At 38.3% G+C, this 27902-nt stretch overlaps 1 protein-coding gene across 2 annotated transcripts; it reads left to right on the top strand.

Annotated features, from left to right (window-relative positions):
- The first annotated feature begins 818 nt into the window (after positions 1-818).
- LOC133799628 (uncharacterized) lies at positions 819-8974 on the top strand. 2 transcript variants are annotated; one of them, XM_062237630.1, is made up of 7 exons: positions 819-1071; positions 1152-1255; positions 6849-6917; positions 7052-7110; positions 7515-7575; positions 7663-7716; positions 8407-8974. In XM_062237630.1, the coding sequence occupies exons 1-7, from the start codon at positions 909-911 to the stop codon at positions 8533-8535; spliced, it is 639 nt and encodes a 212-aa protein (XP_062093614.1). In that variant the 5' UTR covers positions 819-908; the 3' UTR covers positions 8536-8974. The 2 variants fall into 2 exon arrangements, with proteins under 2 accessions (XP_062093614.1, XP_062093610.1); XM_062237626.1 differs by having other exon boundaries at positions 823-1071; positions 8364-8974.
- Positions 8975-27902: the final 18928 nt, after the last annotated feature.

Genomic DNA, 27902 nt, shown 5'->3' with positions numbered 1-27902 from the left:
TGTTACCCATTGCCATCCTCTCCAGTCACACTCTACAACGAGGCAAGAAGACAATCCCACAGGTTCTGGTTCAGTGGTCTCATAGTCCTTTAGAGGATGCCACTTGGGAGGACTTTGCTTCATTTTGTAAACTGTATGGATTGGAAGACCTTGAGGACAAGGTCAGTTTTGAGGGGGAGAGTAGTGATAGCCAGGTCCATGTCACCTTGGACTCCAAAGCCATTCAAGCCCAGGCCCAAGCTTGGTCATGTGATGCAGCCCATGCTCCTAAGGCTACTGAAGTGCAACAAACTAATACAACAAGAATAGAAGAGGATGAAAACAAAGAAGAGCAGCTGAGAGAAGCCACGCGTGGGAAGAGAACAGGCGCGCCCCGAGATGGATGAAGGATTTTGTGATGGCCGAGTCACGTTGAGCTGGGTCGGATTGAGCATAACCAATTTCTGTTACCTTTCTGTTATGGCAATTGGCATTGTTTGCTTAGCATATAAATATCATCGTAAGATTGTGGTGACCTTTATCTTGAATGAAGTAATATGAGATATTTAGGAGATTTGTTATGTCTCGAAGAGTACTAATTGCTATTAATATAGCACTCCAACTTATGCAGAAAATGGGTGCATTTATATTAATATGGGTGTATATTACCCATTAAATAATAATCTACCAATTGAAGCATAGTTTATCAAATTTACTTTAACAAACTGCCACCCTAATTTACACGAAATGACCTTGAAGACCGCTTTTATTAGTGTAAATTTAAGGAGGCTATTTTGCAAATTTCATATTTTCATGTTAATCCTGTATTTTTTTTTAAAAAAAATTAGTACAGTAGTCTCCCTATTCTATTCCTCCCTATCTGAACTTCTCTGTTTACTGGGGAAAGCGAATAGCCGGAGCTACTGAGAATGGAGGCAACTGCTCTTAAAGCCCTAGCAATAGCAGCAGCAGCTCCATTCTACTATTTTCCCCCTTTCCGCAACACAGCGTCACCTTTCCTCTTTCGCTCCCCCACTTGCAACCCTCCACGCTTTCACCTCTCTCTGTCTTCTCCTCCTCTATGCTCTCTCGGTACACCTCAGTGCGCTCTCTCTCTCTCTATATATATATATACATACAATACAAACAGTACTTGGTTTGTTGGTGTGTAGGTGAAGGAAGAACTGAGACTGCTCTGCCTCATGGAGCAGGGGATTCTCTCACCTCTGAGGTCTCCCACCATAACATTCTTCAAGTGGTTCTTGTTTCTCCTCAGGTTTATTCCCAAAATAACTTCTTTTTGTTTTTATTTTTTTTGCATTGGTCTTCCCAGAGCACTAGGGAAAATAAAATTAAAACTTTACTTCCCATTACAGAATAGAGGTATTGCCCGGTCGCTCCTAAGTTTATACCATGAAATGTGTGAATTCTATGAAATTAAACTCCTGAGACTCAGTCACAGAATTTTCATTATTACCCCTTCGATAGAGCATATTATAATTCATCTTTAGGTATTGTTACTCACGTTTATAGGGGAAACTACAACATAGATATATTAAAAAAATACAAGAAAAGCTTTTGGAGTTTATTTTCTTGTATTACTATTCTGTAATCACGTCTCTCACCCCTTTTCTTTTAACAAATAATAATGAAAAAGTCGTGCGAGTCTAAGAATGACAGTGTCATTGCAGTGAAATGCTTTATGAAAGCTGTCTTTTGATGAATAATGATGGAGCAGACAAAGACATCTAACAAAGAAAGCCAATTTCACATTGTTTTTTTTCTTTCAGTATTTACATTACTGCAATTATAGAACTCTATCTATTACATCTTTAAGAAGACTGTAAAGTATTCATCGTTCATAAATATATTACATACATAGGGAGCGACTACATCGCATCCTTTTTTTGCAACACCGGTGTATTATTTTTCTATTTTCGGCACTTGGATAGATATAATCTCAAAAAAAAATTTATATGACGGTGTACATTATAGTTATCTAGAACCTCTTACAAATTTTCAAGGAATTCCGAATAAATTATGGTACTGAAAACAGGGTCTAAACTGTCTGTTGTACGCGTGTAAAATTTGACAATTTGAATCCTGTTTTCGGCTTCGTAAACTATTCAGAATTTCTTAAAAATTAGTAGGATATTTTAAATACCTACAATATACACCGTCATATAAAAAAATTTGAGATTATATCTATTCAGGTACAGAAAATATAAAAATGATGCACCAGTGTTACAAAAAAAAGAGATGCATTGTAGTCGTTCCCTAGTTACATATTCAAAGTATAAAATTTTGTAAGAGAAATTGTTTTTCTTATTTTTGTTATTTCATCAAAAAGATACAATAATAGGGTTTAGACACCTAATCTTCTTAATTGCAAAATAAATTATAAATTACAAAGATAATTACAAATCTTTTAAATAAAGAAATTACTAATTTACAACTGCAATCAAATCATGGGATTTGATTTTCTTTGATTTTTCTCTTATCTATCAACACTCTCCCTCAAGCTAGACTATAGATATTAATAAGTCCAAACTTGTTTACTAGAAAATCAAAGACTCGTTCGGATAACCCTTTTGTGAGAATATCAGCCAACTGTTGATCCATCTGTACATATTTTATGCTGATAGTTCCTCCATCAATCTTTTCTTTAATAAAGTGCTGGTCCACTTCAACGTGATTAGTTCTGTCATGATGTATAGGGTTATGTGCAATACTGATGGTAGACTGATTATCAAAGAAGAGCTGAATGTGGGCTTCATATTCAATCTTTAATTCACCCAATAGCCGTTTAATCCATATTGTTTCGCATACTCCATGGACCATGGCTCTATACTCGGCTTCTGTACTACTTTTTGTAACCACTGTTATTTACTCCGCCATATCGCCACATTACCCCCATATAATTATGCACTCCCCAGATGTAGACTTTCTATCATCAACTGACTTGACCCAATTTGCATCTGTGAATACTTCAACCTTCTTCTCAGTTGTCTTTTAGAAGAAAAGACCTTTTCCTGGTGTTTGCTTTAGATACCTCAGAATTCTGTATACTGCATTGAGATGTCCTTGACATAGATCATGCATATATTGACTAACCAGACTTACTGCAAAAGCAATATCAGGTCTGGTGTGTGAGAGGTAGATAAGTTTCCCAACTAGCTGCTGGTACCTTCCTTTGTCAACTGAACTTTCCTCAAACATTTTTCTCGTCTCCAAGCTCGATTGGAGTTTTGCTAGGTTTACTGCCAAGCATTCATATTTCATTTAAGAGATCAAGAGTGTATTTTCTTTGAGAAACTGAAATTCCTCTTTTGCTCCTAGCAAATTCCATTCCTAGAAAATACTTGAGTGCGCCAAGATCCTTGACTTCAAATTATTTTGCCAACATTTCTTCAGTATGGTTGCCAGTGACAATGATATTATCAACATACACAATTAGTCCTGACATTTTTTCAGTTTCTGAGTGTTTGATGAAGAGGGTATGATCTGTTTGACTTTGCATGTATTTGAGTCCTTTGACTACTTTTAGGAACCGATTGAACCATGCTCGAGAAGATTGTTCTAGATCATAGAGAGATTTGTTTAGCTTGCACACTTTGGTTGTATTGGGAAATTCTTCAAAACCCGGGGGCTGACTCATGTACACTTCTTCTTCCAGTTCTCCATTCAAGAATGCATTTTTTACATCAAGTTGATGCAACTTCCAATCCAAGTTGACTGCTAGCGAGAGCAATACACTGATAGTATTGAGTTTGGCAACCAGAGCGAAGGTTTCAGTGTAGTCAGTTCCATAGGTTTGAGTAAAACCATTGGCAACTAACTGTGCTTTGTACTTCTCAATAGATCTATTTGCATTGTATTTGTCTGTGAATACCCATTTGCACCCTATTACTTTCTTGTCTGGTGGTAACTCCACTAGTCTCCAAGTTCCATTCTGCTCAAGGGCTTTTATTTCTTCGAGAACTGTCGTCTTCCATTGAGGAGTACCAAGCGCTTCACTGATATTCCTGGGAATCACAACATCTGACAGACTAGAGGTAAAAGCTCTATATGGAGATGATACTTTTGCATAAGAGATGAATTTTGAAATAGGGTGTTGGGTACAAAATCTAGTTCCTTTCCTTAATGCAATAGGAATATCTAGATTTGACTGAGTGGTTGAGGGAGGTTTACCTGGATCATCCGAGGGAAGTGGTTCTATCACCGGATCGAATTCTTGACTGTGATATGGATTCGTTACTTGTTTATTTCTTTCTTTTCTGGTATACACTCGTATTTCTTTGTTTATGTGAGAAGTAGGAGGAGATGGGTGATCTTGAGAAGTAGAAGAAGATAGGTGATTTTGAGAAGCAAAAGAAGATGAGTGATCTTGAGAAGTAGAAGAAGATGGATGATCTTGAGGAGGAGTATCAGACTTTGAAGGGAATGAAGTATCTAGGGGTAATTGTAAACCTCACGACCACTGAGCTTCCTGCTCGTGATGGATGTGCTCCCCCTAAAGCGAGGTGGGAGTGAAATAGGGGGATTTTTCGAAAAAAAGTGACATGCCTTGAGGTGTAGGATTTCTTGGTGAGAGGACAGTAACAATGGTAGCCCTTCTGTGTAGGAGAATATCCTAGGAAAACTGTTTTTATGGCTCGATGATCAAGTTTTCTCAGGTGTTGGGAGTGCATGTGGACAAAGGCAGTGCAGCCAAAATCTTTGACTGGCAGAGTATTTGTAGAAATATGAGGGTAAAGAGACTGAAGAATAAAGTATGGTATCTTGAACTGAAGGGGCCGATTGGGGAGGCGATTAATGAGATAAGCAGCGGTAAGGACAACATCGCCCCAAAGATATTTTTGAACATGGTGGCATGGGATACTTCTAAGGGATGGCGATTTTTCCTTTCGGCTATGTCATTCTGTTGCGGAGTATCCATACTGGAACATTGATGAGTAATCCCATGTTGTAGAAGATAGGGACTGAGAGTGATATCGAAATATTCAGTACCATTATCAGTATGGAGTGTTTGAATAGAGGTTTGGTACCGTGTGTGGATCATTTGGTGGAAGTTTTGGAAGACCTGACTGGTTTCAGATTTGTGCCTAAGTAGATAAACCCAAGTTATCCGCGTATGGTCATCTATGAATGTAATAAACCAACGTTTCCCAGAAGAGGTAGTCTTTTGATGGTCCCCATAAGTCACTGGAACAAGAGAGAAGGGGATGGAAGGTGTATATAGTTTGCGAGGAAACGACACAAGTATGTTTAGCTAGTTAATCAGCAACCTTTTTATTAATAAATAAAGAAGGAAATAAATGTTTTAAATATAAAAAATTTGGATGTCCAAGTCGACAATGCCATAACATAATTATTTGAGAATTTGAATCAAAAACAGAATTAGAAATAGAACTTGAAGTCAAACAATGCAAAGAAGGCTGCTCTTTGGGCGGATATTGAAAGAAATAAAGTCTGTCACGAATCCTAGCACTGACAATCATCTCCCCGATGATAGATCTTGAAATTGACAAAAATTGGACACAAATTTAGCAAGACAGTGATTGTCAGATGTTAATTTTTGAACAGAGATTAAATTGCATTTTAATGAAGGAACACGGAGTACTGGTTTAAGAAGTAAATCAGCAAACAATTTTATGGTGCCAATTCCTGTAATAGGGGAGTGAGTACCATCTGCAATCTTAACACTAGAGGTGGTAGAGTAAGGACAATAAGTATCAAACAAATGAGATAAACCTGTCATGTGATCAGTGGCGCCTGAATCGATGATCCATGGTGTTTGGAAAGCGGAAGAAAAATTACTAGAATGTGCAAATGAGGTACTGTGAGACTCTGGACCAGACTTGGGTGTCATGGAGGATTGACTGAGGAGCGTGCATAAATGCTCGAGTTGTTCCTTACTGAATGAAGGGGCAATAGGACCGTTCTGATTTGTGTGACCCGCAGTTTGAGCTTGGTAGGCCATTTTATCATTCTGGCGTCTAGGAGTCCAGTTTGGTGGTTTACCATGAATTTCCCAACAAGTGGTGTGAGTTACTGATAATATAATAGCAAATTGCCATCACAACAAGTTTCTCAATCTGGATTAATTTTAATGCTTGAACTTTAGCAAAATGTAGCCCATAATCTTGTTATAGCAAACTTCGACAAGTAACAAGAGTCACAAGAAAGCTAGCTTATTTTTGGAATGTACTAGTTAAAACTTAGTCAATGGAGTTGAATGTTGCTCAAGTGGACTGTATTGGATACGGCATAAATGTAAGGTGTGTACTGTGCAGCCACAACCATAAAAGTATGAACGGGGCTAGCTAGCCAGTCCTGTTGTAGGGCGTTCTCGTAAGTAAATTGAAATATGTTCTAGTGTATTTGAATACATAAAATCATGCTGCACAAACTTGTGGTTTTGTTGCAAAGTTATGACACTACTCTTTTTATGTATCAATAAACTTATTCAGTGTCGCAGTTTGTTTTTATCCCATTTAGATTTTTTTTTTTGTGCTCTTTGTCTGCACCAATGAAACTAGTTAGTTCAAACAACTTTTATATGACCTAATAGATTAGGCACATGATTAAAGGTCTGCTCATACTCTAAGCATCCTTACATGTTTTATTTGAGAAAACTGTTTCATATGTCAAAAATCTTTTATACTTTTGTTCATATTGTTTTACACACAACTAGTACTTCCTTATATTTCTTTCTTTCTTTTTTCCCCTCTCTAGCTTCACCGAATTTAGCAAAAAATTGTGTAATCAAATATAGAAAACCAAGAGCTATGTTTTCTTTTTCTTTTAGGTTGCCGACAACCTCAATTTCTCAAGGATGGTTCTGAGATTTGTATTGTCCTTGACAGATTCCTGGAAACACAGGCTGCATCGCCAGAACATGTGCAGCATCAGCTGTTGGCCTACACCTAGTTGGGGTTGATATTTCTGCTTGAATTTAGCCTTTTAAACTTTGTTATATTGGTTGAAAAACCCAGAAATAAGTAAAACCTATTTTATTTTAAAGAATATTTGCTAACAGTTTTGGCTGTTTGACTTGTTTCTTTTTCAGCCAATAGGATTTCAGATAGATGATGCAAAATTGAAGCGTGCTGGTTTGGATTATTGGCCGTATCCTTTATATATTTGTTTATATGTTTTTCATGAAAATAATTCTTTCTGCAGGTATACTTTTACGTCTTGTATATAGATCTATTCTGAGATTTTCAAGTATATAGTAGTTTATAAGGACTGTTAAAAGATGCAACAGATATTTGTCAAATTTATGAAATATATAATAATAAATGCAAAACGCATTCATAAGCTATCATTTAATGTTTTCTTTCAGGTACACACTTTTTTCCTCCAATTTGCTCTTTCATCTGGGTAAAGTGATCCTAAACCAAACCAGTAATCCAAACTTTATAGTTCCCATAAGATATAAACAGTCTATTATATAATTATTTCCGTATTAATGTCTTATTTTTATATCAAGTGACAACTATGTGTTTTCTGCCATTAACTCTTAATGTTAGATTTGTGGTTGTAAAAGTTCACAATTCATGGGCAGAATTTAAGCACTATTTCATTCAACAGGTTTGTCTCATTTTGGACAGCAAATATAGATATATTCTGTTCTCCCTCAACTCCAAAATATTTTACAAGTTAGTTTCTTCCATACAGGCTGGGGAAAAGCGGTTGCTTGCATTTACCAAGAGAGGAACAAATATTCACTCAGTAAGTTTATAATTTACCATCCTCTCAACAGTAGTCAGGATTGTCAGCTTTATATTCAATATAGTACCAACATTTGGTCACTTGTTGTTTGATTTATACCGGCTACAACTACAATTTTACTGACTTTTATGTTATGTCAACTTTCAAAGAGAAGCTGAAATTTCAGTGCTCCAAAGTTATGCATGACTTCCAGAATGGAATGCTATTGTTAGATATCTGTAGCTTATGGACACATGGGTTATGTATCTAACCTTCTTCTGAATACACATGGGTACTTGTTTTGTTCATAAGTTAATAGTTATTTATCAAAGAAAAATGTAGTAATTAATTGCCAGAGAAGATTTCTTACAAGAAAATAATTTTATATTGTAAAATAGACTTATTAAGATCAGCATGGAATAGACAAAACAAAAAGGAAGGACCTTAAGAACTGTTTCTTCCATCTTTCTGCTATTATGTTGTTAGTGTACACATATTTCAAATGAACTTATCATGTTGGCTGGTATATTCTTCTCTCACAAACAAGCCAAGTGATCTAACAAGTAATTTTCCTTTCTGCCAATTTAATATTTCATTAAGAGAAAAGTCCTAAAAACATAATCTTGATACGTCTTAATGAGTTGAATTTAAAAAAAAATGTTTTCCAGGATTTTTCTTACAGAAGAGGTGATTATCTCATATTTGGTTCAGAAACCTGTGGCCTACCAAATGAGGCCTTGCAAGACTGCAAAAGTGAAGAATTTGGTGGAGGGACTGTTAAAATTCCGATGGTTGAAACTTATGTTAGATGTCTCAATCTCTCTGTTAGCGTTGGCATAGCTCTGTATGAGGCTTCCAGACAGCTAGACTATCAGCAGCTTCAGTTTCCTGCTGAAGATTCTAGCAACAGCGAACAAGCATTTGTTACTGAGGATATTTTTGCTTAATGAAACTGTATTGGATTAAAAGAAAAGTATTAAAAGTCATAGCTTTGTGTCAATGGGAACTCCATAAAGAAATAGAGATTTTTCTCCAACGAAGTTCTGGATTGTGAAATATTAAATTCAGACAGCTACAACACCCTGGATCCTTGTGAGCTCTCGGTGAACTTGAGTATTATTCCATGATATTAGAATTCAGCAATTGGTTCAAGTATCCTTATATTGAATTGTTAGGGCAGTTTTTTTGTTGGGTTTTATGCCCTTATAAAATTATGTCAGACATGTAACGCGATTTTATATTGTCAATAAAAGAAGTAGGAATTATTTAGTTTGACAAATGTGTTCCTTGCTTGTTTTATTACATGATTATTTGAATAATACAAACATTTATAAAATCCCGAACATATAAATAATTACAATTATAGTGATTTGGTCACAGTGGAATGAGTCCTAAGATTAAGTCAATGCATTGGATTTTCACTCATCTGGTAATCTACGATATGATCTACTTACACATTTGGAGTGTGATGTCTTATCCAAGACATTGACCAAGTAGATAAGATCAGATGTATTTTGTTACATTGGACTGTGCTGATATTAATTATTACTAAGATAAGTATCGTTATTATCTAATCTAATAATATCACAACATTGACCATGAACCAATTCAATTTTAATTTTGAGTGATTAATATTCTACTAATTGTATTATTCAAGTCTTTTGATTTGTTCGTTACCAGTTTACCTTACGGATTAGTTCATACTTACATATTGGAAATTTGGTAGTATAATTGAGTGAGAGTATTTATCATAGACATGAAATCTATAGCTTTTGTTTAAGAAGTGAAACGATGATTTCCTTATAGTTTGGTTCAAGTGTTAAATGATAGAGTACTCATTTTTGTAATTAAGTTTATGAAAATATCATTTACAAGGAACTTAGTGGGAGTTAAGGATAAAATACCAATGAGGGGTAAAACTATAATTTGCATCCGTCTCATTAGTAGATTATCTATAGAAGATTGAATGATGGTTATGGTTATAACAATGAATAACGTATTTACATTTGGAGTAAAACATTCTATGAATTCAAGAGTACAATTCTGTGTCTATAGTGGAGTCACGATGAATTAATAAGATAGTGAGTTTATTTGTTATAAATAAACTCACGGTAACTTATTGGAGTTTGAGTTCATGGATCCATTGTCCCCATGCCATCTCTTATCAAAATAAACCCAGTAGTCTTTAATAAGTAATTATAAAAATATCATATTGACTAGTTCAATGGAAATAAATAATGTTAAATTATTTATTGATATTTTGTGAGAAATGAAATAGAAGAAACTTTGAGTATTTTATTACAAAGTCTCAAAAAAAGAGTATTACAACCAATGCCAATTGAGACAATTTTGTTAGAATTGATAGACTTATATTAATATTAATAAAATGAATTAAATAAATACCAAAATTATAATTGGTTAATTTTGACAAGTATTTAATTAATTGTAATAATTAAATAATTAAATTAAAATGGGAAACTATAACCTATTTTATGTCATAGCTAATTGTCTATATATACTAGTGTTATAGAATGTATTAAAAAAAAGATGAATAAGATGAATTTAACAAGGTAAAAATTCACTACTAATATTCTATACTTAGCCGCTTACTCTCTCTTAGTTTTCTCTCTAGGAATTCATTCTCTTTTCATGTGTTGAGACTTGCCCACATAAACACTAGGTTGTTTTAGAGAAAGACATGGAAGACTGTGGTCTTACTTCAAGTGGTTTGGATTCCTGCAACACCCAACATTCAACAAGGACAAGAGGTTATGGAATCCAAAGAGTGTAGTCATTGTTCCGCTACGCTTCTCGTAAGTACTTTAATGGTTTTGTTATTATATTTACGAATCTCTGAATGAAAATCACATCTATGCATCTATTTATGTTTTCTATTGTTTGTTATTTTGTGCAATAAAGAACATGCATATAGACTTATATAAATGAGATCTACACTTTCTTTGTAATGCCCATATAAATTGAAGTTGTCTTTCATCAAATATGATGAAACTCAATGCTCTCAAGCCACTTGCGTTTGGTAATAAAATAATTTGCCTAGTCGTGCTTCATTAGATTGTCAAATTGAAGTCACATATATGACCACAATTAGACTTCATGGATGCAAGTAAAAATCGGCCGAAATGTGGTAGTTGGTATGGACATGTCATATTTATACAGTGATGCTTCCTTAAATGAGATAAATTATTTTACAACTGTTGAAGAAATTATTTTTGATATATCTTGATTAATGTTTGAACTAATTCTTGAATATTTTAAAATTTCAGATTGTGATTAATATCTTGATGTCTGGTTGTCCATGGTTTAAATACTTTGATTTGTATTAATATCTTATTCTTATCATAAAAAATATTTATCATGTTTCATATGGTAAATAAAGCTTTGTTGAAAGAATAAAATATTTAATTTACTCTAAGTAAGTATTTTCAAGGATTGAGTATTTTTTTGATGAGGTGAATTCGGAATGAACCTAGTAAAAAAGAATTACCAAATTTGCTACAGTCTGTCAGGATAATTGCGCATTCTATCTAACAATTTCATATTCTGTTGAGACAAAACTTGACAGGTTGTCAGCTTTTTTCCAAAATAAGAAACTTGCAAATCTTTTCTGACAGAGTATTGATTGTGTAAAGCTGGCTTTGGACATTCTCTTATCTATAAATACCAACTAAAATCCTTGCAAAATCTTACCTCTCTCATTTGAATGGTTTGGAAAAATACTTATATTATTTTGGAGAGTTTATTGTGTAAAAATTAAATTGTTCACCTTAATCTTTGTTTTGGTGTTGTGTGCATTTTTGTATCTATCTTGTTCTTTGTTTAACTGGAAGTAAACCTTGTGAACATGATAAGCAATCTTCGGGAGAAAATCTGTTCAAAGTCTCATTTTGGGAGAAAGAGAGCACTCACTGATCTATGAAGGGATTTCATGAGACTCAGTGTTGTTGGGGTTTTATGCTTTAATTAAAACTCAAATTATTTGTAATCTCATTTTATTATCAATAAAGAATAGAAATCATTTTTTGACTTGGTCAATCACTTTGCTCACATGTTTTATTTTTATGATTATTTGTTTAATATAAAATTCTATTAAATCCTGAGCATATATCTAATCTTATTTATAGTGACGTAATCACAGTGGAATATAAATATGATTATATGTTCAAAATAAGTTAGTCCTAAGATTAGTCAGTGCACGGGATTTACACTGACTTGCCAATCTACGATATGATCAACTTACACATTACAGTGTTATGTTCTTTCCAGAACATTAGCAAAGTAGACAAGATCAGATGTATTTGTTACATCGGACATGACCGATATTGACAGTTGATAAGATAAGTAAACATACCGTTATTATCTATTCTAGTCATATCATATAGTTGATCTTAGGTCAATTCAATATCAATTCTGAGTGGTTAGTATTCTAACTGATTGTATTATTTGAGTTCTTTGACTTGTTCGTTACCAGCTTACCCTACGGACTAGCCCATACTTACATCTTGGGAACTCGGTAGTATAATTGAGTGGGAGTGTTAATCATAGATATGAACATCTATAGATTCTGATGAAGAAGTGAAACGATGGTTTCCTTTTAGTTTGGTTCAAGGTGTTAAATGATAGAGATCTCATTTCAGTAATTAAATTAGTTTTCTGAAATATCATTTACAAGGAACTAAGTGTTTTAAGGACAAAATACAATGAGGGGTAAAACGGTATTTTAATAATATATCATTGTAGATCGTCTATAGAGGATTGAGTGACAATTATGGTTGTAACAATGGATAATTAATAGCGTATCTATATCTGTTATAGAGAAATCTATGAATTAAAGAGTGCAATTCCGAGTCTATAGTGGAGTCACGAGGAATTGATAAGTTAGTAAATTTATTTGTTAGATTTATGATAACTTATTGGAGCTTGATTTCATAGGCCCATGGTCCCCATTGTACCTTGGATAAAATCATCTAGATAGTCTCAATTAATTGATTTAATTATCAATTAGAATCATCAAAGTTGACCATGTCAATTTTGGATAGTTTCACAGAGTTACGTAATTTAGAGAAGAAAAGAGAAATTATGACAGATTTATTAATTAAGATAAATTGGTATCTAAATTAATAAATAAATTTAAATCAAAGGTTCAAATTATAAATAATTAATTTGATAAAGAATTTATATAATTATTTAATTAATTAAATTAATATAAAATAATACATGCCTTGTTTTTAAGTCCAATGGGCTTATAATCAAATGGGAAATTTCACGGGCCTAAAGCCCATGATAATTTCAACCTAGGGCTTCAAAATGGCTATTATTTTATTGATTTTTTTAATTAAATTAAATGACCTAATTGAGTCTATAAAAGAAGTGCTTAGAGCGAAGTAAAAAAAATGGTTTAATCACTGGTTTTCTGATAGTTTTAGATTCTCTCTAAACACAAGTAATTTTCTAAGCCTCTTTGTTATTTTCTCTTCTTCTCTTTATATCTATCTCATGTGTTGAGAATTGCCCACACTAGTCTAGGTGGTTCTAAGGATACATTGGAAGATTGTGAAGAAAATAGAAGATTGGTTCAGTTTCTTGATAATACTCCGCGACAGAGAGGATACAAGAGTTAGAGAAACTGAAGGAAGGACTGTTTCATTCCGCTGCGTATATTGTAAGTATTCTATTCTTTGTTTCTCTTTGAATTCAATTTTAGAAACATGTTTTATGCTATCTCGTATTAATTTGTTTAATATTAGATATACATGAAAATAAATAAAGATCTTGTATAAGCTTTCCTAACAACTGGCCTCATAGCCTTTGGTAATCTTTATTTTCATGCATGAACATGTTTAAAATTGGATTATTTGATATGTTTGAATAATTGGATGGTTTTCATGTTTTTATGAAGCATATTGATTTTATGTGAATTTTAGAAATTTTTAGGTTATTTTGTTGTGTTTTCTATGCTATTAATTTTTATATATGCTTTATTTTGTGTAAAACATGTTAAAAATTAATTAGAAAATGGTTTTGGTTTGAAAAATTACTCAAAAAAAATTTTGGAAAAAAATTTGGCTTGGCTCCCCATGTGTGCGCGCACGCCCGCGCGCCACCCGCACGTACGCCCGCGTTCGCCCACGCGCACCAGCCACGGTGAACAGTGCCCACGGGTACTATTGATCCAATTTTTTATTTTAAATTTAAGAAAATTAAAATTGTGGATATTTATTATTTATAATCAAAGCCAAAAATATCAGATTTGTTATGTATTTAAAATTGTTTTTTAAAAATCAGATATTTTTGTTAGTTGAGATTTAAATAATTAGATATTTTCTACAAAGATTCAAATTCAAATTTAAAAATAGACTAACAACTTAATTTTACATATTTTAATATATTAGAATTAAGATATCAGATATTTAAGATATTTTCATTTAAATTCTTGATTTTTTTTATTAAATCTTTATTTGAAAATATAAATATCTTTTTATTCTATTGGAGCATTGGGGAATTGAAGCTTGGAACTTAGAAGATTAGCTTAGGATTTAATTAAGCAAAGGTAAGCCTTTATCTTGATGATTTATATTGATTTTCTGCTGATATTTTCAGAGTTTGCATGTGAGTAAAATGGTGAATTGCTCTTGATTGTTTGGGTAAGTTTTGGGATTAGTTTTGTTGGGTTTTGCTACTAAGATTGCTCTGGAAATGTTGTGATGATTGAGTGGGATTGGGTTGATTTTGGGATAAATTTGCTGGGCTTTCGTGGCATTAATGGAGGATTTTTCTGGGTTCGAAGGGTCGGGCCGCGACGTTGTTCCTGCTGAGCCGCGGCCCTTTGAAGCATGTTGGTGGCCTGGAATAGGGGTGGGCCACGACATGCCCTAGCTAGGGCCACGGCGCGCCTGCCCTTATTTGGGGTTGCTCTCTGTTTTGGGGGTGGGCTGCGGCATGGCCTTATGGGGCCGCGACTCTTAGTGCAATTTTGAGCTTTAAGGTGTGTTTAGGCTTGGGAACTCAAAGGTTAAGGCTCGGGATGGACTTTATCACCCGGATTGATAGAATTCAAGGTCCCGGAGATTAGAATTATGGGTTGAAGTTATTTAATGGATTAGAACTTGATGGGTGAATATTGTTAATGCGTTGTGACTAGGGTTTTGGCGAAGCTCGGATTAGGGGACTGTGCTCGAGACATTGGTGCTTGGAAAGCTCGGGACACAGGTAAGAAAACTACTGTTCCCGTAGAGCTTGTATGCAAGGCAGGGCCCTACATGATTGTGTTGCAGGGCGTAGCCCTTTGATTGAGTTTATTCATGTTTGGTATTTGCTTTATCATGCTATGTATGCATATGTGTGAATGTTCGGCAAGAGCCGGGAACGGCGCAGGCCGAGGTCGGCAAGGCCGGGAACGACAAGGGGCCGAGAATGGCATTAGGCACGTGGAGTGAAAGGCCGAGTGCGGCAAGGGGCTGGGAGCAGCGTTTAGCACACGGAGTGTGAGTTGCCAGGGCGAGACCCTAAGGGATACCTGGGATATCCTCACGATGTGGACCGCGAACCCAGGGCCTGGTAAAGCGCCTGGGACGGCATGGCCGTATGTGTATAGCCTATTGATGGCCTGTTTATATGCTAAGTGTTTGATATGCATGTGTTATCTACTTGTGAGGGTTTTCTTGCTGGGCTTCTGCTCACGAGTGCTCTGTGGTGCAGGTAAAGGCAAGGGAAAAGTCGACCAACCATGAGTATGGAGAGCGTGAAGTAGCGTGTACATGTTTGGCCTGCCTGGCTGCCACGGCCAGGGGTATTTTGAGAGATGATTGTACTAAACTTATATTTTGTTGTCTAGTCTACTTTGCTTGTATTTATGTGTTGTAAACATTTCTAAATAGTGTTTTGGGATCCCAAATGTTAAACGCTTTATGATTTTTAGTGAATGGAATTATTTTCAAAGTTTATGACCTTGTTTATGGTTTAATTACACGTTTGTCTTAAAACCTCGATTAGCGAATTAAAGGCACATTTTTTTAAACACACTTAGTAACGGCTCTAAGGAGGTAGGGCGTTACAGTAACCCAGCGAGCAATGCTTCATATTCGGATTAGTTGTTAGAATCAGTAAAGTCAAACCTGATTGCGCGATGAAATCGATGCCCTTCAGGCGTTATCAAAATAACTCCTGCTCCTGCGTGGCACTCGTTAGAAGAACCATATGTAAATAACTTCCACGAGGGAGCTCGGTTTTGAGGCTCAGGCTCTTCAGGTATTTCTGACTGCTCGTTATCTGGGAGCCTAGTGAACTCGGCGATGAAGTCAGCTAGGGCTTGCCCTTTTATTGCTGCTTGTGGAAAGTAAGAGATATCGAACTGCCCAAGTTCGACCGCCCATTTCAATAATCTTCTTGCGGTTTCTGGACTTTGAAGAACTTGCCATAGAGGCTGATCGGTCAGAACCGTGATTGGGTGAGCTTGAAAGTAAGGTCGCAGCTTCCTAGAGGCTAAAATTAAGCAATAGGCTAACTTTTCAGTAGGTGGGATACTGCAGCTCTGCTCCAATTAGCCTTTTGCTTACATAATAAACAACCTTCTGCACACCTTCTTCTTCTCTTACTAAGACAACACTAGCAGCGTATTCTGTGATCGCCAAGTAGACAAACAAATTTTTCTTATCGATCGGCTTCGATAAAATGGGTGGTTGCGCCATGTGAGTCTTCAATGCTTGGAAAGCCTGTTCGCACTCCTCCGTCCATTCGAATTTCTTGTTGCCTCTAAGTAGATTAAAAAACACTTATCCGTTGATTTGGAAATAAATCTACTAAGAGCAGCAATTCTTCCGGTCAAACTTTGAACATCCTTGATCTTTGCTAGCGATTTCATATCGACCAAGGCTTTGATCTTCTCAGGATTGGCCTCAATTCCTCTCGAGTTTACTATAAATCCTAAGAACTTCCCTGATCCTACCCCGAAGGAGCACTTAAGGGGATTCAACTTCATCTGATATTTGTTCAAGACGTTGAAGCACTCTTGCAAATCCTCTATATGCCCTTCCGCCTTCTTCGACTTAACCAGCATATCGTCGACATAGACCTCCATGTTTGTGCCTATCAGCTCCCTAAACATGTGGTTGTCCAGTCGCTGGTAAGTCGCATCAACATTTTTCAAACCGAAGGGCATTACTTCGTAATAGTAAAGCCCTGTGTTAGTCCGAAAGCTAGTGTGATCCTCATCAGGAGGATGCATACTAATATGATTATACCCGGAGTATGCATCCATGAAAGAGAGAATCTTGTGCCCTGTAGTGGCATCGACCAGTTGGTTAATCCTGGGGAGTGGGAAACAATCCTTAGGGCAGGCTTTATTGAGGTCCGTGAAATCCACGCATGTTCGCCATTTGCCATTTGGCTTGGGAACTAGCACAGGATTAGAGACCCATGATGGATAAAACGCTACCCTGATGAATCCATTCTCCTTAAGCTTCTCGACTTCTTCTTTCAAGGCATTTGATCTATCTTTGTCGAGTAGCCTCCTTTTTTGTTGTACTGGTGGAAAAATTTTGTTTATATTAAGGACATGGCTAATGACTGCAGGGTCTATTCCAACCATGTCTCTATGCAACCAGGAAAATACCTCCTGGTTTTTCTTCAAAAATTCCACTAGTGCTTGTTTTGTTGTTGTCTCTAAGATTTTACCGACTTTCACAACCCTGGTCGGATTTTCTTCATCGAGTTGGACCTCTTCAAGGTCCTCGATGGGTCCTATCTCTCCCTCAAAATCCCCAAAGCAAGGATCTAAGTCTCTATCCTCACTTTGGGCAACGCCCTATTTGGTGACATTATCACCTGATTGGGTTTGTACATCAACTGCCATTTGCAACTCTTTTCTAGGAACCTCCCTCGATACATCTTTCTTTGCCTTAGTTATCGAGGCGTTGTAGCACTCCCTTGCTTCCCGCTGATTGCCCAACACTCATCCTACCCCTGCGTCTGTTGGGAATTTCATGGCAAGGTGCCATATTGAAGTGACGGCTCGCAGGTCGACCAGAATTGGTCTCCCAATTATAGCATTATATGCCGAAGGAAAATCAACCACTATGAAAGTAGTGAGTAATGTCTTGTTAGCAGGTGCAGTACCTGCTGTAACTGAGAGTCTAATCGACCCAGTTGGGGCGAGCCCCTCACCGGAAAACCATAGATGCTTTGGTTGCATGGCTCTAGGTCCTTGACGGACAACTTCATTCCCTCCAGTGAAGACTTGTATAGGATGTTGACCGAGCTTCTTGTGTCAACCAACACCCTTTTCACCATCATGCTTGCAATTTGCACGTCCACGACCAGCAAATCAGAGTGTGGAAATTGTACATGCTGGGCATCATCTTCAGGTTATTAGTTCCTCCAATGTTTGAGCCTTCTTTGGTGCTCGATCCTCCACACTCATCATCTCGATGTACTGGTCGTGGGGTAGGGTTCGAGCGTATCGTTCCCTTGCCTTCCCACTGTCCCTTGCAAGGTGTGGGCCGCCGCAGATGGTAAGTAAAGTGCCTGCCACAGGAGCTGGGTGTAAAGGTGGTGAGCGCTGGTGTGTAGGCGCCTGCTCGTTGCCCCCTTGACCCTCTCGCTGAGACCCTCCTATGGCTCGCACATATCTCCTTAGATGTCCCTGCCTAATTAGGAACTCAATTTCATCTTTCAACTGGTTGCATTAGTTAGTGTCGTGCTCGTAGTCGTTGTGAAAACAACAAAATTTCGTCGTATCTCTCTTAGAGATATCCTTCCTTTATAGGTGCGGGTCGCTTATAAGACACGTTAGAGCTGGTCGCCTGGTAGACTTCCGCTCGACTTTTGACAAGTGCCGTGTAGTTGGTGAATCTTGGCTCGTATTGATTGCCTTTGGGGCGTTTATTCTCAAAAGCTGAGGGCTCATTGCTCACCCATTTTCCACCATTCCTACCATTTCCATTCCCGTTGCCGTTGCCATTGGGTTTCTCCGACCCATTGGCGGCCTTGGCGGGTTCTTCCTTTGGCCCTTTATCCTTCGTGGGCGATTTTCCCTCATTTGCAATTGCATCCTCGAGCTTGATATATCGATCAGATCGATCCAAAAACTCATGGGTGTTTCTTACCCCATTCTTTCTTAGGCTACTCTAGAGGGAGGAGTGGCGCCTAACCCCAGCAGTTAGGGCCATCATCTTACCTTTGTCACCCACTATCTTGGCTCCAGCCGCTACTCGCATAAAGCACTGGACATACTCCTTCAAGGGCTCTCCCTCCTTCTGGCGTATCTCGACCAGCTGGTTGGCCTCTGTGGGGTGTACGCGACCCGCATAGAATTGTCCGTAAAATTCCTTCATGAACATCTCCCAAGATACTATACTAGCAGGAGGGAACTTAAAGAACCACTCCTGGGCGGTGTCAGATAGTGTCGCGGGAAGATCTTGCAGCGTGCATCTTCTGACACTTTTTGTATATCCATTTGTATCTCAAATTTGTTAACGTGAGATACTGGGTCTCCGTACCCATCAAAGTTTGGCAGTGTCGGCATCTTGAATTTACTGGGGGTTTCAGCTGCAGCAATCCTTTGCACAAACGGAGTGCCCCTCCTCCGATCGTACTCTATGTGGGACGTTCGACCCCTGACCAGCTGTTGTACTGCCTGGTTTAGAGCATCAATCTGAGCCTGAACCGATCCTGGGATCGCTGGGGCAAGCGGTGCTAGGGTAGCGTACTCGTCGTACCTCTCACGAAGGTTGTTGAGTACGTCCCTTAAATCATCATCCCTGCATCTCTGTTCCCTAACTCCTAGCTGATCAAAGACATTATGCTTCCTGGGTTGCCCCCCAGCGTTATGGCTTGCTAGCCTATTTTCTCTAGGTGGGGGGTTTCTACCTCCACCTCTCTTCTCATTCCTCCGACCAGCATTTCCTCTGCTAGAATCGACTTCATTATAGTCATGGCCATCTCTAAATTGTGGCTGACTATGGCGTGGCCGGCTGTTCACGCTATTTCTTCCTCGGGCTGGCATTTCCCGAGCGTCAGGGGGGGCCTGCGCTGGTCGTTGGGTCCCTGGGCATTACTATGCCGTGGGGGACCCTTGACCACAAAGCCCGACTCGTAATGCCTTCTATTGGCAGAAGGACGCTGCCCCTGCTCGGTGGATTCAGCTCTTCGTCCCCTGGGCGTCTAGGGCTGCGGGGCGGCTGCCCGGCCCTATTCTGCCTCTGACGCTGGGGATTGCCTCGACCAGCCTGAGATGGAGGCTGCTGCTTAGGATCCCTAGCTGGGACATCATCCTGAGCCACAGGTGGCTGCTCCGGCCTTTGAGGGCTTGCTGGCTGGAGTGGAGGAGTAGGATTGGGAGCCCGCTAAGGTGGCACACTCGATGGCTGATCTGGCTGAGAGGCCAGCGCAGCTTGTCCTTGAGCCAATTGAATGGCTACTTCAAGAGCAGCCGTGGCATCCCTTTGCCGACGGTCCATGTCTGCCTGCCGCTCGCTCTGTTCCTGACGCTGACGCTGACGCTCAATCTCCCTTTGCTGTAGTGCTAGGGTCTCTGTTGCGTTTTCCTGATTGGCCCTCAAATTGGACAACTCATCCTGCAATACCCCCAGTGTTGCCCTCAGCATTTCCGAATCTAACTCCTCCTGTTCAAACTCTAAATGTGGTTCATTCTTAGCCACATTTGGGGGAGGAGGTTGGGGATACAGCACCAGCGGTCTGTCCAGCTCTCTTGGATGTCTTTGCCATTAGATTTTCTTACAACTTTTTGATCAATCTCTCAATGAAAGCACCAGAATGTTGACCCTTGATTTGGCCAACGACACAGAGTCAAGAATACGACAAGAAATGAGATAATAACCAAGAGTTTAATCTAATGGTAGAGAATAAAGAATAAACACAAATGATTTATAGTGGTTCGGCTCCAATGAATGGTAATGACCTACGTCCACTTAGTGCTATTATTAATATTGAATTCCAATGCCGTGATCAAAGAACTAGGGTTCTTGAGTTTCACAAACCTTGGGAGAATTACAACAAGATGATAGATAATCGCACTATATGCTCTTTCTCTCAATATTCAGGAAAAAGATTCATAGGTCAAAAGTCCCCCCTAGAGCTATTTCATGCATATTTATAGGCTCAAGGGGGATTACATGGGCCAATGGGCCTTAATTATCCTTAATATCCGTGTATCAAGGCAATAAAGAGGAAATAATCAACGTAGTTATTACAAGATTACAATCTTTTAAGGAAATAAACCGAATCATACGACCAACCTGGTTGTATCTAATAGCCAGGCTTGACGAGGCAATGTGTAGCTGGTCGATAATCGAACAGTACCGCCTTATTTTGACTCTGCCACGTGTGAGAAATCATTGTCACGTCATCAACAACCATTTTTGGGTAAACAAATGTCACTGACTATTTTTATTCATTATATATGATCTTAATTCTCTCGTACTAATACAATATCATATTCTCATGAATGAATAATGAATTTTTTTGATATTATCATATAATTAATTCGAACAATAATTATAATATTCAAATATAATAAAATTTTTATTTTTATTTAATTCAATAAAATGTCTTTACATGTTTTTAGGGCATTAATCCTAACAGAAACTTCTAGTGAAACTCCTTCCACCATTCCTTCTTCTCCACACACCTTGGTTAGTGATAATCTGTTTACAATGGCTCAAAATGATGAAATCTAACCAAGAACTCTAAATGACTACCTCCATCCTATTCATACTTCCACCACATAGCATATGTCAAGCCTAGTACACAACATTGCATACATAAGACTGCCAACAACTGATGCATAAGAATACTTTCTCATATCGTCTTGCTCTTGAGGTGTCTTTGGACACTGCTATTTGCATAGAGTAATTCCGTGATGGGACGACAATTGTCATTTTTTGGAATTCTCCATAGAGAATTTTCCAGCACCTTATCTATGATGAGAAAGCGCTAATGTTCTGTTCTTCCTATCCCTTAGGATACAGATTCCCAAAACATATTAGCTTCTCCCAAATCCTTCATTTAGAATTTGTCAGCTAACCACTTCTTTATGTTTGACAACGTTTCTACATCATTGCCAATGAGTAGAATGTCATCAACGTAAAGAACTAAGAAAACCAATACTTTACCTTTGATGTATTTGTATACACAGGCTTCATCCACATTCTGCTTGAAGCTGTATCATTTAATTGTCTCATCAAAAGTAATGTTCCATGATCTAGAGGCTTGCTTTAATCCATAAATGGATTTCAGCAATTTACATACCTTTTTATCTTCCTTGTTTTTCACAAACCCTTCTGGTTGTACCATATATATACTTTCGTCAAGTGAACCATTTAGAAAAGTTGTCTGACGTCCATTTGCCAAATCTCATAATCATATGTGGCGGCAATGGATAAGAGAATGCGAATGGATTTAAGCATGGCCACATGAGAGAAGGTTTCTTCATAGTCGATTCCCTCTCTCTGTGTATAGCCTTTGGCTACAAGCCTTGCTTTGTATGTCTCTACTTTCCCTTCAGCATTTCTCTTCTTCTTGTAAATCCATTTACATGGGTTTTACCCCTTCAAGTGGATTTACAAGTTCCCAGACTGAATTGGAATACATTGATACCATTTCTTGTTCCATGGCATGTTGCCATTTCTCTTTTTCAGGGTCTTCCATTGCCTCTTTAAAAGTCAATAGATCGTCCTTGTTCATATTGGAAACAAGGACATGTGCTTCGTAGCAAACAGGTTGTCTCACAATTCTCCCACTATGACGTTGTACCGGGGTTTCCCTTACGGGAACAGTGATTTCTATGGTTTTTCGTTTATCAGATGATGATAATGGTACCGAATTTTGATTATTGTTGATTTCCTCGAGAACTACTTTACTACGTGGTTTGTAGTTATTCATATAGTCATATTCGAGAAAGGTTGTGTTTGTCAATACAAACGCCTTTTGGTCCCCATGACTATAGAAGTAACCACCACGTGTCTCTTCAGAATAACACACAAATATACAAAATTCTAATCTTGAATCAAGTTTCCCTAATTTAGGTCTAAGAATATGAGCAGGACAACCCCATATGCGGAAATGACGCAAACTGGGTTTTGTGCCATTCCACAGTTCTAATGGATCTTTGCTTATGCTCTTTGACGGCACTACATTCAAAATGCAGGTCTTTGTTTGAAGTGTGTAACCCCAGAAGTTAAGTGGTAATGATAAGTAGCTTAACATAGACCTGACCATGTCCAACATGGTCCTGTTTCTCCTTTTTGAAACACCGTTATGTTGGGCTTAACATGGCCAAGAAGTGCGTAACACCGTTCTACTGTGAGTTGGGATAAGAGACTGTAACACCTTGGTTACTCCAAGACCATTACTGTGGACTTTAAATAGTGCTTAACTCGCTAAATGAGTCATTAGGTTATAAATGTGCTTCTAGGAGTTACTAATAGGCCAGGGAGAAAATCTTGATAAAAAGGAATGGATATATTTTATTTAAAACGTTAAACTGCACATGGGCCCATAAAAGTGTTTACAATCCAAAATAATCATCACAATATAAAAGTTACAACCCACTGACCTAAGCGGAAAAAATAGGGTTAACCCCTAGTTCCTCTGAGAAACACCTTGGTCGTGGTGGTTAAGCGACCGCATATGTACACATCGCCACCTAAGCTTTCCACTCAAGGCTAGGTGAGCTTTTCTTTCCCTTTACCAGCACCACATAGCACCCTTGAGCCAAGGCTCAACAAGAAAACTTATTATGGGATGTATACAATATAAATAAATCATTCTAGGGCTTGCAGCCCTAATCAGATGGCAACTAATGAGTCACCCCTGGGTAGGTGACTAATGAGTCACTCTCTGAATAGGTGACTAATGAGTCACACTCTGGATAGGTGACTGATGAGTCACACTCTGGATAGGTGACTAATGAGTCACTCTATGGGGCTCTACACCCTAAGCCATGTGACGCTTCAGTCACGTGAGCCTTTTGGCCCTGGCTTTAAGTAACTAGCCTTTAGACTAGACCAGCGCTTTAGTTTTCTTCGACCTATCGATCGCTCAAGAATTTAATGCTCATTTTGATTAGATCTAATCATTTCGGCATGTGTTAAATATATTAATGCCACTCTTGACTCATAAGCCAATACCATACGACCAATGCTCAGTACTACTGCCGATCATGACTGATAAGTCAAGACTTCACGACCAGTACTGACGCCAATGCCGCTTTTGACTAGTAAGTCAGTGCCATTCACAAATAAGCAAAGGTGCTAGGCATTTACAATGCTATCAATATCCATATATAGAGCACTCAACATTCCTCAACAATAACCATGCATGTCACATACTGGGTGCAGTTTTCTTACCTCTAGTTCGAGCGTGAAACAATAAAAGAACGACCCTTGAGAACGATCGGTCCTTAAATCCCTTAGCTGTCCCCTAATCATAACCAAATATGAAATCCCATCAATAAAATTAGTAATAAAAGGTTCAAGGTCTAAAACCCCACTCCCGGGACTTAGAATAGTACTAAAACGGTTAGTAGATTCGATCTCGAGCCTCAAGAAATGAAAACCCAAGCTTAAATGTCATCGAAACCCTTCCTGGCACAAAAGAGACGGGCGAGCTGTGACCTACCCCCCAGGGGCCATGGCGCACCCCCAAGACAGAGAGCCCCTGTCTGGGGTGCCAGGGGTGGGCCGCAACTTGACCCTGTGGGTCGCGGTGCGCTTGCTAGGCAGAGCCCGGGGAGGCTCTGGAATGGATTCAAGTCGAGACTTGCATGAATTTGGTCGCGACTTGACCCCACGAACACAGCTCCCCTGCCTTTTTTCCAATTCAATCACAGCTAAACCTTCACCAAATCATTCCCAAAATCACAGCCAAACATTTATACAACATCACCATTAGTTTGTCAACAAAACCCAAGCTTTGAAACACTTTAAACCACATGAAATACCCAATTCTACACTCAAAATTCAAAGCTTAAACACCACTTCAAAAACAGAGAAAACATTGAAATTTCAGCTGGAAGTCTTACCTTAAACACAAAACTAAACCCCCTTCAGGGCTATAACACAACCCTAAGCTCACAAGCCTTGATCCTCAAGCTTGAATCCTGAAGTTTAGCTTCAAAATTTTAACGAGAGAGAGAGAGAGAGAGAGAGAGAGAGAGAGAGTGATGATTGAGAGAGAGAAGTAAAGAACTTTATTTTTGCTACCTAAACCTCTACAACATTCTAACTTTAAACATATCCCATGGTCAAAAGACCAAAATGCCCCTAGGGTCATTTAAAACCTCACAAGGCTAGCAAGGGTAAAACTGTCATTTCTCACCTATCCCGTTAATCATAATTAACATCCTCCAATTCCTGTTATTCCCAATATCCTCAAATAATTAATAAATCATAATCCATTACTTGTTCATTCCAATAATGTACTAATCATCAAATTACCCCCAGGCTCACCCCGAGCCGGGCAATTAACCCCGTTATAACCAAACTGCTAACTTGCAACCTAGGATCGTCTCATGCCAATAGCTCGAACATATCAACATAATGATGTGGTCTCACCCATCTATCACAAACATGCACATAAATATACAATTATGCCCTTAACAGGCTGAAATTACGAAAATGCCCTTCTAATAAGAAGTGGGCCTGCATGCATTAAATTATCATCATATCATAATATAATTCACATAATCATGCATAAAATTACATAATTGCATATTAAATCAATTATGGCTCTCCTGGCCCCTTAATCGAGGCATTAAGCCACATTAGGGAATTTGAGACATTACAACTATCCCCTCCTTAAAGAAATTTCGTCCTCGAAATTTACTTTAACAACTCGGGATACTGATTCTGCATATTTGACTCCAGCTCCTAGGTCACTTCCTCCACCTTGTTGTTCCTCCATAATACCTTAACCAAAGGTATATTTTTATTCCTCAGGACCTTGTCCTTTCTGTCTAATATCTGGATTGGCTGTTCCTCGTAGGAGAGATCTGCCTCAAGCTCCAGATCCTCGTAACTCAAAACATGACTCACATTTGATACATACCTGTAAAGAGCTAAAACATGAAATATGTTATGCACAACCAAAAATGCTGGTGGTAAAGACAACTTGTAGGCCACCTGATCAATCCTCTCTAGGATCTCAAATGGACCTAAAAACCTAGGACTTAGCCTTCTTCCCAAATCTTCTCACCCCTTTCCATGGCGAAACTCTAAGGAAGACGTATTCTCCCACCTGGAACTCCACGTTCCTGCATTTGGGATCTGCATAACTTTTGTGTCTACTTTGAAAAGCGAGCATCCGAGCTCTAATGTAATGCCCTGGGTAGCCAAGACCGTTACACTGTGTATTTATAAAGGTGCGGGACTTGCTAATCAAGTCATTTAGTTAAAAACTTGTCACTGGCATCACTAATGAACTAGGGTTAAAAGGTTTTGGTCATAAAATATATACATTTCATATAATTAAACGTTCTACATAAGGGATCCCAAAAGAAATAGTATTTGTAAGTCAGTTTACAAAATTTCCAAAGTACAAACAACCACTAGCCACTCTAAGGGCAAAACCAACGTTTATGGTTCTCCTGTTCCTGTCTCCCCTCAACCATGGCGGTCGAGCAACTGATCATGTACATTCAACCTTCAGAGTTCTCCGATTCAGGGCTGATCAAGCTTGCCCTTGTCTTTACCGGCACCACGTAGCACCAGTGAGCCAAGGCCCAACAAGAAAACATAACATTATAGTACAGACAATGATAACAATTGAATAATCCTTAAAACATGTTCATATACTTAGCATACCACATTAATCACATAGTCCAAAGACATAACCAAAGAATCAACAAACCAACACTTAGCTATTCAACATGACAATTCCTTCAATCATTAATAACAATCAAATCACATGATAATCAGGGTCAGCACCCTTAGGTCACACCCTCTGTTTACCCCACTGACTCTAGTTCGCTTAAACTGAGCTTAGTGAATAATAAGCTGTCCTCAGCTACCAGTGGCTGAGCCATGCCCTGTGTGCTAATATAAACTCCGACACTCTTAGGCCGCTTGTTTATTATTTACATGGCATAATACCATCCTTTATAAAGCATACAAAATAGGGAATCCCTTAGTCCCATTATAAATCCACAACCGGGTGCAGTTATCTTACCTTTAATTTCCATGTGTACTGACTACGAGAGATGCCTCTTGAGCACAATCCATTTCCTGAGCCCTTGCTTAGTACCTAGTCACAACCAAGATTAAGGGATACCATTAATAATTGTAAAAAGGCTTCCGGATAAGGTTCAAGCCTCTGGAACATCGAATTCCACCAAACACGGTAGTAGAACCTATCCCCAGCACCATAGGTTAAATTCCCATTCTTAAAATCCCAAAAACACAAATTTCCTTAAAGGGCGTAGCTCAAGCTCCCTATGCCGCGGCATGGCCCCAACCAGAGGCTCAGCCTCGCCTAGAAATTGACATGGGCCGCGGCCCTACATGCCCCATGCCGCGGCCCGTCCTCCATTTCCAGCACCCATCAGCTTCAGAGGGCCGCGCCACACCAAGAACTATGCTGTGGCCCGACCCCTTCGAATCTAGAAAAACCACCATTTTTAACACTCAAACCTTACTCAAAACCATCCCAATTCCACAACTCAATTATCACAAAACTTCTAACACGTTTCCAGCAACACAATCCAGCAAAAACTTAGCCAAGAAACTCATCAAAATCCCACTTCAATCTCTGAAACCCAAGAGCTTAAAAACATCAAAACCAGTCAAGAAAACACTAAGATTTAGACATTAGATCATAAATTCGAGCTTACCTTCACTGATGAACCAATTCTCTAAGAAATTTCTTAGCTAACTCCCAAGTTCCAAGCTTCAATTCAGTCCTTCAATGTTAAAACCCATAAACACCTCAAAACTCAGCCATAACACAAAATTGAACCACCAGGCATAAAACTTATGGCTTACCTTAATTCTTGAGTGAATCCTTAGCTAATCCTTGAGCTAATCTCCCAAATCACAGCTCCAATTCTCTGAATTCCATCCAAGTTCTCTTAATTTTCTGTAGTTTTCCTTGAGAGAGAAGGAGAGAGAGAGATAAGGGTCGGTTTAGCATTTGTTCTACTATTTTCTAAAGTTTACTTAGTCTATCCTTAAGCAATT

Source organism: Humulus lupulus, chromosome 1 (genome assembly GCF_963169125.1).
Source record: "Humulus lupulus chromosome 1, drHumLupu1.1, whole genome shotgun sequence".
NCBI classification, from domain to species: domain Eukaryota; kingdom Viridiplantae; phylum Streptophyta; class Magnoliopsida; order Rosales; family Cannabaceae; genus Humulus; species Humulus lupulus.
Note: the sequence above shows the minus strand (reverse complement) of the source record. Positions and strands in the feature narration are given on the sequence as shown.

Bases quoted from the DNA above. Each gene is read 5' to 3' on its own strand.
- LOC133799628 (XM_062237626.1), top strand. From the start codon at position 909: ATGGAGGCAACTGCTCTTAAAGCCCTAGCAATAGCAGCAGCAGCTCCA. The intron at 6,918-7,051 runs GTTGATATTTCT...TTTCTTTTTCAG, and splicing joins TTGGCCTACACCTAGTTGGG to CCAATAGGATTTCAGATAGA. The intron at 7,576-7,662 runs GTTTGTCTCATT...TCTTCCATACAG, and splicing joins AGCACTATTTCATTCAACAG to GCTGGGGAAAAGCGGTTGCT.